Raw genomic sequence first — 14,154 nt, forward strand, 5'->3', positions numbered from 1 at the left:
GATATTGGTTCATTGGTTTTGAATCTTTATCCTCGGACTGACAAAGCCTTGATAGGTTATTACTGGTAGTTTCGCATAGGCCTACTTGTAGAGGCTCTTGACGCAGGGCCGGTTACCGAGATTGGCAGAGTGAAGTTTTGCGATTGTTGGTCTTGTTGCCGGGAAATTATTCCATTTACTAGGTGCCACTGAATGGACTGGAGAGCAGTACTGAATGGACTGGAGAGCAGTCCTGAATGGGCGCCGGGCGCGTAACCACTGAGCTAACGGGGCAGACAGATAGGCCTATTCTTGAAGAAGCTTCAAGATCAAGCGGCGCTGGTTCTCCGGCAACAAGACTTCAACAATCGGAAACTGCACTCTGCCAAGCTCGGTGACCAGGCCTGCGTCCAGAGGCGTAGCAACCGCTCTCCGAACCCTTCGATCGGAGGGGGCCCCGCAAGGAATGAGGGCCCCTCCGACAAAGTTTTTGGAAGACTATCGAAATACAGGATATAACCACGTGGTCACAAATACACGCAAAATAGCAGAGCTTATTGGTATTGAGCAGGTGTTTCCAAAAATCACGGTGCGACGTAGGAAGAGAATGTTTGGTTACGAAGGTGCTGATGATTCGAGTCGTCTTTCTGCTGCAGAAAAATTCAAATCGCAATTTTTTCTTGTTCTCACTGATCAGGCCATGTCTTCTGTTTCTTCGCGCTTTGACCAATTTGTGGAGTGGAACAAGTTGTTCGAATTTATGCACAACGGTAGCAGCCTGAAGAAGTGTCTCAGAGAAAATGGTTGGGTTGGTTGGTTTTGAATCTTTATCCTCGGACTGACAAAGCCTTGATTGGTTGGTTATTCCTGGTAGTTTCGCATACTTGTAGAGGCTCTTGACGTAGGGCCGGTTGCCGAGATTCGCAGAGTGAAGTTTTCCGATTATTGAAGTGCTGTTGCCAGGAAATTATTCCATTCCCTAGGTGCCGCTGAATGGAGAGCAGTCCTGAAATGCGTTGCTCAAGCACACACCCCGAGAGTCGAACTTGCGGCGCGTGGTCTTGAGCGGGCACGTAACCACTGAGCTAACAGGGCGGACAATGGAACTGGACAATCACTGTAAAAAATTTAAATGAAAAATGGGATACATTGATGCCAACGAACTAATAATGGAATTGAATCGTTTTATTTATGTCATCGAGAAAGGGAGAGGACTTGTCACAGCAAGCATTTTTTTAACGTGCAAGAACACTAGAACAGCCTTCAGGAGATATATCCGAATCTTTGCATTTGCATCAGAATTCTTCTAACCGACCACACCAGTTACTGTCGCCAGCGTTGAAAGGACCTTCAGCAGAAATAAAACTGATCAAGAATATCCTGCGCTCAACCATGACAGATGACAGGCTTTCTGCTCTTGCAATTAGGCCTACCATCGAAAACAAGATTGCCAGATCCCTGGATTATGACCCAGTAGCCTACAATTTGGGCAGAACAAGGCTGGAAAGAAGCGTTTTGCGTAATTATGAAATATATGTAGGCCCTACACACTGTCACTGTAGAGTGTAGACCTATGTATGCACCGCGGTGGGCGCAGCTAATGTAAAGGTTAGCTTTCAACAAAGAAATCAACGGATTTCCAATAAATTTACTTTCGCTAACAAGTCCGCTAATATTTATCAGTGACGATCGGTGAGGGAAAGCAAGGAAAGCAGTGCTTACCTGAGCGAAAACTATGCAAAGTGTAATGACTGAATTCTAGGTTTAACTTCTTATTATTTTTATCATGTCTATTTTAACTTGAAAATTACTGTATTCGTGACTAGAATTACTCGTAACGCTTGTGAGTAGTCTAAATCCTCACCAAACTGCATGTCTTGCCTATAAATGCCAATTAACGCAAACGCTTCTGTCAGAAACAATCACTGAGGCTCCAAGGTAAGCAACTATCAAAGTTGCTTACCCAGATTCAAAAATGTCAAAAAACGCCTTCGTTTTATCCAATCATCACTCGTTTTGCAAAACGTCACCAGCTGCTTAGCCAATCAGATGTGTTATGGTGAGACCAGGTGAGTCTTGCTTTCCCAGTGACGTCAATGCATACATTCGCTAGAGCGGCTAGACTAACTCGTCAGAATGGTGTCTCGTCACGGTACACAGCACAAGCATCATAATGCCGAAATAATTGTTGCTGTTTTTTGATGTCTCCTCGCCATCGCCATGTACTGTACTTTAGCCTACTAGCTTTCATAGTCATGCCTTTGCCCTTTTTACAGCGTTGATGTAACGTTACTTCGCCAATGAACGTTCAGGTGCGGATGCAATATTTAGTTTGTTAAGACGCAGGAGGCAAACTTATCCAGCTTTTTGTACAAATTGCTTGCGGTTGTAATGTTTAGGCCTAAGTGTTAGTTTTTGTAGTGTAGGCCTAACTGAATATCTGAGAATGAACATTCATGACGAATTAAATATTTAGACAACTATTATTCCATGTCTAACACTGGATTTTGGTCCTGCAACGTTAAAATTAAGATTGTTCATGACTTCTAAACATTAAATGGATGCATGATCACGACATAGGCGAAGCACAATTTGACAGATTTTTATGTTTGATTTGTTTTGAAAATGCTCTCAGAGCGCATCAAATTGGAAATGTTTTTCAAAAATTTCTGGGGGAGGCCCCCCAGATCCCCCGCTGGAAGTGTTGCCTTCGGCAACACACCTTCGGGCTTCGCCCGACGGTTACGCCCTTCGTGCCTAGGCCTACTACCTTGCTGCAACATATTTACAAGTTGCTTTCCCAACGGTTTAAGCCACCGAACGTCACTGATATTTATAAATATTAGCGGAAATGCTAATCCACTAACCAAAGCGTTAGTTCGCTAATTAGAAGAACTTGCCCTCTACTATGTAGGCTATACATAATATGAACCCTGTATATTGTGTAAAATAAATACCACGTTCCAGTTTATGCGTTGTAAGGGGCCCCGGGCTTATGTTCGGAGGTGGCCACGTTCTTTGTTGCTACGGCCCTGCCTACGTCAGTCATTCAAAGCCTCTGCAAGTATGCCAAACTGCCAGGATAGCCTAAAGCTCTGCAGAAGCTTTCCCAGTCCGAGGATAAAGATTCAATGAATCAATCTTGCCTGTCTTTGGTAGCCTACATATTGATTAATCGCCAAAAACAATTAATTTAGCCAAATCAGTTATCAAAAATCGCCAAAACAGAGCCAGATCGCCAAACCGTAAATATGAAGCCAAACGTCTTAAAAAATCGCCAGATTTCTGGATTTTGGCGATAGATTCGCCAATATAGCAACCCTTCTCCACAAGACCACAAAACAAAAGTAGCACCGCGCATGCGCAGTGCTGCGCCGATGCAGTTGCGAGAAGAATGCACGCAGCGAACATGCATAAAGCATGACACAAACACGTGCAGAGAAATGGACGCCAATTAGAAACTGAAATTTCAATATAAAAGTAACTTGTAGACCTACCTGTTGAAAACGTGCTAAAATAGGAACTATAGTTACCGCGTTTCGTTGCTTTTGGAAAATAGTAACGCAGTTACTAGTTAGTTAGTTATTATTATTTATTTTTATCCTAGCGTTACAGTTACTCAAAAAGTAACTAGGCTACTGTACAGGCGCGGATTTATGAGGGGGGCCCAGGGGGCCCTGGCCCCCCTGAAATTTTGTGAAAAATTGTATGTTTCCGCATCAAATGGTTTGATATGCTTCTAAACAGCTGATATTAGTCCCTCGGCATCACAATTGATAAAAATGGTTGTTTTAATAATGTCTATTTTCTAGCATATCGTATATGTCGTAGTATCATTGTTCATATCTGTTTAGCTTTTTCTTTCTTTTTAATTGATTTTCAAATTTTCTGGGCCCCTCCCCCCCCCCCGAAAAAAACTCTTAGATTCGCGCCTGCTACTGTAGTTACTTTTGTAACTACCGTAGTTACTGCCCATCTTTTACAACACACAAAACATTGAAAAGATTGTGCTTAATTTATTTGAAAGAGCAAACAAAGATACGGGGAGCCTATGTGAATAAGATGGTGTGTCCACTTTCAAAACTTCGATTCCTGAGATCAAATTTCACCTGTCGCTGTTGTTATCAAATACACCGCAACGCAGATAAACAAAACCTACTGCGTAAAACCTATTCATCTCCAGCATTTCAAAGCCTATCGTTCCATGTAGAAGAAAGCACCAATTGTGTTGTTGCCAGTTACAATTAGCCGCGTTGTTGTTAAAAAGCACATAGGCTACAACATGCGGACAAGTCAGCTTAGATTTATAGTAAGGTAGGTTACATTAGATTTTTTAATTTTATAGTGATAGGGCCGATCTTGTTATTCAAGAGTGCTTTTACATGACTTTCAGTGGCGGCTCTTGGAAATAAAATCTTGGAAAGAAAAAAAGTGTTTCCCTTTGTGGTAGGCCTAGTTTTGATGTTTTGGCCTAATGGGCTAAAATAGGCTACTCTATGTGTTTTCCAGAAGGTCACTAAAATAACAAACCACAACATATTTCATAGAAAAATGCTTATGCTGCTTCGAAAGATATATGAAATTTACAAAAAAAGCTACCAGCAATCCACCGGGTAGAGTAGACGATCCTAAGGCTATTTGTAGAGCTGACAGTTTACGTATCAATATGGAAGCTAGTGTTTTGAAATTGCGCTCAAGGCGAGAAGTTGAGCTGTCACTTAGTTAGATACACAAGCAACTGCGCTGATGTTTCGTGACAGAAATAAAAGCTATCGATGAAAACTTTCTTCCGAGTTACCGAGGCAGTTTCTCAAACATATCTTGACAGCAAAAAGTAGGCCTACTAAAAATTCTGTACACTAATCGACAAGTTTCATGTTATTCTGCGACATTTACTTGAAAATAGCCTGATTCGGTTTTTGCTTTCTTTCAACGCTTTTACCGAACCCAAAACGGAGTTCGCCTTCTCTGCATAAGGCAACAGCAAGCGCTTTTTGTTTTGCAGAAGTGTGAAAAAAAGCTCATGCGAGAAAAGAAAAAAGCGATTGCTACATATTTTCATCGATGGCTTGGCTTCAGCCTATTGTCACGTGGACAGCAGTGAAGCGTTAGCAAGGACGTTGACAGGATTTCTCGGGCCCGGTACCAATTTATTTTCGGGCCCCCTTCATCGACAATATAAAGGTTGTGTACAAACTTTTATTGATGTGCTGTTAAAAAGAGGATGACACATGCCGTTCAAAGTAGAAAATTAAGAGGAATATCATTTATACCGTATATTATTATATTCTCAAAGATTTGTTGTATCCACAAATTTCCGCCCAGTGATGGGCATTATCGGCGATAATTTACCGGCGATAATTATCGGCGATAATTTACCGGCGACAATTATCGGCAATAAATTTTTATCGCCTATCGTTATCGCTCAATTATTTTTTCAGTTATTGTTTATCGTTATCGCCAAAGGCAATATTTGATTATCGCCGATAATCGCCGATAAATTTTATTTCGGATCAACACACAAATGGAAAGATCATGAAAAGTAATATTTTTACTGCCACCTAGTTAATGAAACTAAAATTGAATACAGATTCAATCTAATAACAGTATAACCTTTCTCATTTACCTATGCGACATAGCCTACCTCAATCAAATATTTTTATTCCCACTAATACAGTGTGCCCATATTGTAATTCTTATCTCAACAACTCAGCATTCTGCCATTGCTTTAATGATAGTGTTCACAAAGAAACAAAAAAAAATATCTGAAATTATCAGTGAATTGCGATAATTATATTATTGTTCTAAAACAAACACGACTAATTTGACAAGCTTGATGGATTTCACAGTATGCACATTTTTACTACCAATTACGCTTAAGATTACTGATAAATTTTCAAGCATTTTGCATTTTTTGGAATTTTTTCAATTATTGCTGACTTTTAAGCAGAAAGCAAAATACAAAGTTTGGAATTTTTTATGGCATTTTTATTTGATTTAATTATTTTGCCTACTGCACGTAAGCGGCAGTGTAACTCAATTGATAAAAGCATCCAACTGGTATCTGAAGGTATAATTATAAGCACGGCGGTTACCTCAGTGGTTTGATTTTGGAACAAGAGGTTGAAGATTCGATACCCACTGCCGCTGTTGCGATTCTATTCATGCATAACTTACAAAACGTTTTGTTTCCTTTGTCCCTATTATGTTCGATTTTTCGTCATGTTGATGAAAACAGTTCGTGCTGCATGGGATGGTACCCGGTCAATTGGTCGAAAGACAATTGGTCGACAGTCATTTGGTCGACAGACATTTGGTCGACAGGACGTTTGGTCGACAGACATTTGGTCGACAGACATTTGGTCGACAGGACGTTTGGTCGACAAACAATTGGTCGACAGACATTTGGTCGACAAGATATTTCGTCGACAGGACATTTGGTCGACAGAACGATTCATTTTAGGGTTAACTAACCCTAACCTAACCCTAACCTAACCCTAACCCTAACCTAACCCTAACCTAACCCTAACCCTAACCTAACCCTAACCTAACCTAACCCTAACCTAACCCTAACCTAACCCTAACCTAACCCTAACCTAACCCTAACCTAACCCTAACCTAACCCTAACCTAACCTAACCCTAACCTAACCCTAACCTAACCCTAACCTAACCCTAACCTAACCCTAACCTAACCCTAACCTAACCCTAACCTAACCCTAACCTAACCCTAACCTAACCCTAACCTAACCCTAACCTAACCCTAACCTAACCCTAACCTAACCCTAACCTAACCCTTACCCTAACCTAACCCTTACCCTAACCTAACCCTTACCCTAACCTAACCCTTACCCTAACCTAACCCTTACCCTAACCTAACCCTAACCTAACCCTAATCCTAACCTAACCCTGACCCTAGCCCTAACTCTAACCTAACCTAACCCTAACTGTAACCCAAATGTCCTGTCGACCAAATGTCTTGTCGACCAAATGTCTGTCGACCAAATGTCTGTCGACCAAATGTCTTGTCGACCAAATGTCTTGTCGACCAAATGTCTTGTCGACCAAATGTCCTGTCGACCAAATGTCCTGTCGACCAAATGTCTGTCGACCAATTGTCTGTCGACCAAACGTCCTGTCGACCAAATGACTGTCGACCAAATGTCTTTCGACCAATCGACCGGCCACCCATGGGATGGGGCAGCGCTAATCAAGAAAAAAAATTATCGTTATCGGACATTATCGGCTATAATTTTATCGTTTATCGTTATCGCTTAACTTTTTTTTGGTTTTGTTGTTTATCGTTATCGCTTCAGGCATTTTTCGTTTATCGATTATCGTTATCGCTCAACTGAAAAATGAGTTATCGCGCCCAACACTGCCAACTGCGCAATTACGCATTAGGGATTTCTCCGTAAACCGCAAAATCCTTGCTATCAAAAAATCGTGGTTGGGGAAATCACTATACCCGGAAGGGGGCCCGGTACTTTACCATCTGACTGCTGAAGTGGCTGTTTTAACCTCTGATGGCAATTCCTTTAGATATGATTATATTAAGATATTGATAACACTGTGCTGCGTTAATTTTAAGGTTACTAAAGTATTGACGGCAGGCGCGGATTTATGGGGGCGGCCCAGGGGGCCCGGGCCCCCCCGAAATTTTGTGAAAAATTGTATGTTTCCGCATCAAATGGTTTGATATGCTTCTAAACAGCTGATATTAGTCCCTCTGCATCACAATTGATGAAAATGGTTGTTTTAATGTCTATTTTCTAGCATATCGTATATGTCGTAGTATCATTGTTCATATCTGTTTAGCTTTTTCTTTCTTTTTAATTGATTTTCAAATTTTCTGGCCCCCCCCCCCCCCCCCCCCCGAAAAAAACTCTTAGATTCGCGCCTGATTGACGGTGTGTACTTTTTGATGCTGAATCCAAAACTGTTATCTGTTTTCTTCCATCAGGTCTAGTTTTTTGGCAAATTACATTTCAAATTTTCGACAACTGCTGCTTTCAGCGTCTTGCGATTGAGATTTGTGATGTCATAAAAATGATTTAGCAAATGAATTAAGTTTTGATGAAACTTCAGTGACATCACAATGAGAAGAACATGAGGAATGCACCCGATGCTTGAAAAGTTAAACATATGAACTGGTTTTTACAGGCTGCGTTAGTGTGCAGTAAAGATGATAGTTATTGTATTTTATTTGGAAATTAGCTATGTAAAGACTTATGTGCACTCAATACTTTACCACGTCAGTACATTTGACACGTTTGTGTAATAATGATAAGCTTTGTTTTTACAGTACAATGATAAAATGCAAAAATGATGCAGACAGGTTCTGTTGTGTGGCAAGGTCACCCTGCACAGTCGCCAAGCAAAAATTATACAGTTTGTTAAGAAAGCATATTATGAGTATTTTGGAATAAAACTAGGCGATCAGGATAAGACATTTGCTCCGCACATATGTTGTAGAGCAAGGGTCTCAAACTCAAATTGCACTGAGGGCCAAATGAACACTTGTAAATCGACTCGAGGGCCGCACCACACAATAAGAAGTCAATTGTCTCTCCGTTAGCTCAGTAGTTACGCGCTCCACTTAAGATCAAGCGGCGCAGGTTCGACTCTCGAGGTGTGCACTTAAACAACACATTTCAGGACTGCTCTCCATTCAGCGGCACCTAATGGATGAAACAATTTCCGACAACAATACTTCAACAATCGAAAAACTTCACTCTGACAATCTCGGTAACCGGCCCTGCGTCAAGAGCCTCTTACAAGTATGCGAAACTACCAGGAATAACCTATCAAGGCTTTGTTAGTCCGAGGGTAAAGATTCAAAACAAACCAATAAACAAAATAACACAGTGAAAACGCAATAACACAGATACTGTACAGCAGTAAGAACACACCAAGAACGTTAGATTGCAAGAAAAATTAGTAAGAACAAAGAGATGAAAAACGTTGTACCAACGCAAAAAAAAACGAAAAAGAAAAACAAAAAACACGCAAACGAAACGACGGACGAGCTAAAATCTTGCAATCAACTTTCAAAAACGCGGAAAGAACTAAACTGTTCAAGAATTGACTTCAGCAAGTGCCAAACTTACTACACTATTGCAATTATGACACAATGAGTGAATAAGCAATGTGATTGCGATGTAACAATACGAGTTTCCCGTACGCAAAAATGGCGCGACAGTAGTGTTAAAAAGTCGTCTGAAGTTTGATGGGCATTTTCAGGTTTTTTGAGCATTTTATCTTTCTATAGAGAAAAATATTTACTGTGATTATGAATTATTTCAAAGTTTAAAAAGGCATCGCGGGCCGCACCAAAAGTCCTCGAGGGCCGCATGCGGCCCGCGGGCCGCGTGTTTGAGACCCTTGTTGTAGAGCATTCGTTGAAAGCTTGAGAATATGGAGCCTAATGAAAATAAAGAGCTTTCCTTTTGATATTCTTATGGTATGGAGTGAAGGAAAAGACCATGTCACTGATTGTTATTTTCGCATGACCAACTTACAAGGTATGCTGATACTTGTACTGTATGGAGGCATTTTCATTTATTGTTTGATTTAAGAGTAACAGTGTACTTTTTCATTTCAGGAATAAACTGGAAGAACAAACAATATGTGAAGTACCCTGATGTTCCTTCAGCCATGAAATCAGTATTACGTGGCCCCGGTATGCCTGTTCCAGAACCACCTGGAAAAATAAGTGAAATGGAGTGTTCTTCATCTGCAGAGAGCGAAGCAAGTGAACAAGACACATGGGATGCAGAGCAAACTACAAGCCAACCCAAGCCTCTTACTCAGCTTGAGCTGAATGACCTAACACGAGATTTAAATCTCATCAAAGAATAGAAGCATAGAAGCCCTGATTACGAAGCACAGGTTAAAGAGCTGCTTGAAAGCTTTCAACCCTTGGAGCCCGGATGTCTGTGAAAATGCACTTTCTGAGTTCGCATTCGGATTACTTTCCTGACAACTGTGGTGACTACAGCGAAGAACATGGAGAGAGGTTCCACGAAGACCTTCGCCAGATGGAAGAAAGGTACCAAGGATACTGGGACGTAAACATGCTTGCAGATTACTGTTGGTGCTTAAAAAGAAATCTTCCCAATTCCACACATAGAAGAAAATCTTTGAAGCAACAATTTTTGTCAGCATAAATCATTTGTATTTATATTGTTATTGTATTTGTCGTCGGAATATCATCATGTGCCGAACAACGTTTTCTGTGTTAAGCTATTTTGAACACTTCGTTTTTATTTCACACATTGCATTTAAAACACATTTGTGATGTTAAGTGTTTACGTGTCTATTATAGTGTACATATTAACTTCTGCTGTTAGGTTGATCGCCGTTGAACAAAATTATGTGTTAGGAAACTTTCTTGGTTAGTTGTAAGTGCCTTTATTTCAACTGTGTCATTATATTTTTGTAGTATTTAAAATGGCTGTCATTGCAAAAACCTTGCATTCAAATAAAAATACCATCTTGCGAAAATTGACAAATGCATGACCAATTAAGCTACCACAGAAATTAGTTTCTCTGTGCACAATAATGACCAAAGCTAGCATAATTAAATATGTGATAAAAAAAAAACTTGACCTGATTGAAAAAAACTGGTTGCATTTTTGACTTCAGCGCAAAAAATTGATTCAGAAATACTTAAAACATCTTTGACCTTTGCAAAAAAATTTTCAAACGCAGCACAGTGTTTGAAGTCGCGGGGAATCTTTTAAATCCGGGCCTCCTAAACATTCCGGGGCCGGGTCCAAAAGTACCACCTAGACCCCCTGTCAACGCCCCTGCGCTTTAGTTAAAATGTATCTGAAGCTGAAATAAAGATAGAACAAGTAGGCTACAGTAGTAGTGGACCCGGGGAGACACTTGGTCATGTGCCTTGTAAACCAACAAAAATGCAACTTTTTCCTAGGTCAGTCACATCACTTTAACCTCACAGGCCTGCGTGTTTTAACTCTATAGCGAATTTATAAGGAATTTTCCATACACACTACCACTCACAAACCCAAAAAAATCGCGTGGGTTATGCTAAAATAAAAACATCGCTGCCATGGGCACTAAATTGCATTAGATTGAAATGTGCGTTTTATATTTCATAGAAACCATGGCGATCTTTATACACTGGCCATGACAACATGCAGCTTAAAATTTGACTGAAAATTAACGTATTTCATGGCTTGTAAAGAAGACAAATAAACAAGTTTAGCAACAAGTGCATCAAACCAGATCTCTGTTTAAAAATATTAAAACAAGACAATATAAATTTCTCGGCCGGCCGTGTAATAAGAATGCAAAAACTGAAGCATATCTCTATAACTGGTAAAGTTCTTGGAAAGCGGCACCGGGCAAACACAGAAACTCATCAGAAACAATTTAACAAGGCAGAAACAATCGTTTATAAGTTACAACACATCATGGGAATACTTGGTCTAATTATTCATCTGAGGCCGTCAATGCCTCGGCAAGGCAATTGAAAAAGATGTCAGTATCACAGCATTAACCAGCAAGCAATAGATCGGAAAATATTTTCTTTCAAAACTGTGACTGTGCGTCAATGTAGGCTACTGTACGTTGTATTGACTCATGTGATAACTATGCGCAACATAAAAGCTGTGAGGAGTTTTCCATCAACTTTAAATTTTGAAATGTTTTGAAAAGCTTCAACGAGCTCTATGCCACCAGTCTATCAACGTTTAATGCTTAAGTCGGCAGCTGATGTAGCTTAATAAAACATTTCTAAATGTGAAGTTAATGGGAAACTCTGACAGAACACTAGTGAGTAGACTTTAAGCACTATAATACCACGGGTCGATCAACGTTTAGTGCTCAAGTAGTCTACATACGGTACTATAGTGTTTTGTGAAATAACGATAGGTAGGCTAGATGTATCGCGTAACAATTTCAAACTTTACTTTAGCCCAATTTAATTAGGTAAAAACGTATTTATAAACGATTAATTATTATTATTATGACATAGAAAAGTATGACAGGGTTATAAGTCCGGCAAATTTCAGCTGTGTCAATCATTGTTACTCCCAGTACCAGTAGGCTACGGTACAGAATCCAGGGGTCACTTGGTCACGTTCATTTCAAATACCGAAAAAGAAATTTTCTCGCTTTGCTTCCTCAATAAATATTTTTTACTTAACAAATTGCATAGGGCACAAGTGTTTTTTAGCAGTGCATTTATAAGATAGAAATACGGTACTTCATTTGCTCTTCAAAAACCGAGAAATGCTATGCACCAGTGGCGTAGCCAAGGGGGGGGGGGTTGGGGGTTACAACCCCCCCCTTTGGCACGCGTGTGACGTCACGATATTGAGAATGATGCTTTTAGTCTAAAAAAATGCCTAAGTTTAAACAAAATTGCATTAAAAGAGCGAGTTTTGCCAATACCAAACATCTCAGCCAGGAATTAGCAACATAAAAACATAAAGACTTAGCTTTATTTCCGAAAAATGCCGAAGAAAACATGATCTTATCCTTTTGCTATGCCACCGGACAGCACCATTTTACAGGAATATTCGTACCCACATTTTTGTTGAAAATGCTCTCAGAATGCACCAAATTCAAAGTAATTTTTCAAAATTTTCTGGGGGAGGCCTCCCAGACCCCCCGCCGCTGGGTGGGCAAAACCCCCCCCTTTTAAAATTCCTGGCTACGCTACTGCTATGCACTATTCCGAAGTAAATAATTTGCCCACTTAACAAGTTGATAATTAAATTAACTAATTCCAGTTGTGTGGTCATGAAAAAAAATATTAGAAATTTGGAACCCTAATTTCTACAGAAGGCAAGTTTTAATTTGATGAATTTGGTCGAATACAAAGTGACTACGTAAATTTATTTTGAAGGGCCACGTAACCAAATGTCCTCTTCCCTACAGCTTGGCAATCTTGAATTTAGCCTACTGCACAAGACTTTGCAATTTGTGTTATCTCCAAAGCAACTGCAACATAACCTTTCATTTTGGTTGTAGTGAATGGAAATTTGCAACTTAAAAGCTTTAACAACAAAGCAAGGTCAATGAAGATATTAAAAGTTTTTTTTTGCGACCGTACAAAATTTTTTGTACGGTACCGTATTTAGTAGATCTACTGTATATTATTTCGATCTAGAGCATACTTTAACCTTTGAGTTTAGCCGCTTCTTTCTTTTCGTAATTGAAGGGAATTCTGTCATGATATAGCAAGTATTATTTTCCGATTTACTGGTTGTAAATAAGTTAAGTAGGCCTAAGCTTTGTAAAATAGCCTAAGTATGGTAAGCTAAGTTAGCTGTCATAAATAAAGTACAGTGAGCTGTAAAACCGCAGTAGCTCTACAGCCTAACAGTAAAAAAAACTATCGTATTTTAAATTGCAGACGTAAGTTTCAACAAATGACACCAGATATGAAAAAAATGAAAGTTTGTTTTTTGTTATGTTTCGTAACCGTCGTATTTGGTGGAGATGTTCACCTTCAGTGCAACAAAAACTGTACAAGTGCAAGTCTTATCCAAAAAGATATCAACTTCAAACAACCAATTTGCTGCTTTTCGTTTCTGAAAGGTACGTATTGTAGGCCTACGTATAGATCACTATAGCCTCTAAAGCAGTGGTTTTCAACCGGGGTTCCGCGGAACCCTAAGGTTGCGCCAGTAAATCTAAGGGTTCCGCAAGTTTACATTCAAATCCGAGAGTCTATTTTATTATAATATGCATATTGTTTAAATTTATTCAAATATTGATTAGGTTTGCGACTATTAATAAATTTGCTACACTTTAACACGTTCGCTGCGATCCGGAATTTTCGTTGTTTTCTTGTGGTGCAATTACCTTTAACCTGACATGTTTTCTTCGCTTCAAGGAGTTCTTTCAGACAGTTTAATCGTTTGTACACCGGTGGGTTAAATCGCCGTGACCGTGTTAGAGATCATCATCATCATTTCTCATTGAATTATTTATTAGAATAAATGTAATTTTTTACAGTTGTATTTTTACATGTATTGTACATAAATAAATCTGAACATGAGTATTTTGATTTAGTTATATTAATCAAACGATGTTTTTTGCATAAGGCAATTAAATTATTGAACAGGGGTTCCTCGAGCTTTTGGAATGTTTCATTGGGTTCCGTTCCACCAAAAAGGTTGAAAACCACTGCGATATGT

At 39.6% G+C, this 14,154-nt stretch overlaps 1 protein-coding gene and 1 pseudogene across 2 annotated transcripts in view; both read left to right on the forward strand.

The window, feature by feature from the left end:
- Positions 1 to 445: 445 nt before the first annotated feature.
- LOC145778965 (uncharacterized) lies at positions 446 to 9,838 on the forward strand (annotated as a pseudogene).
- A 3,539-nt stretch (positions 9,839 to 13,377) lies between these two features.
- Positions 13,378 to 14,154, forward strand: part of LOC145778770 (uncharacterized) — a 37,665-nt gene continuing 36,888 nt past the window's right edge. For both annotated transcript variants that reach the window (XM_082590346.1, XM_082590347.1), the window contains exon 1: positions 13,378 to 13,552. In XM_082590346.1, the coding sequence (XP_082446472.1) occupies positions 13,384 to 13,552 (169 nt within the window). In that variant the 5' untranslated portion in view covers positions 13,378 to 13,383. The remainder of the gene's footprint in view (positions 13,553 to 14,154) is intronic.

This window comes from Aplidium turbinatum, chromosome 10 (assembly GCF_918807975.1).
Source record: "Aplidium turbinatum chromosome 10, kaAplTurb1.1, whole genome shotgun sequence".
NCBI classification, from domain to species: domain Eukaryota; kingdom Metazoa; phylum Chordata; class Ascidiacea; order Aplousobranchia; family Polyclinidae; genus Aplidium; species Aplidium turbinatum.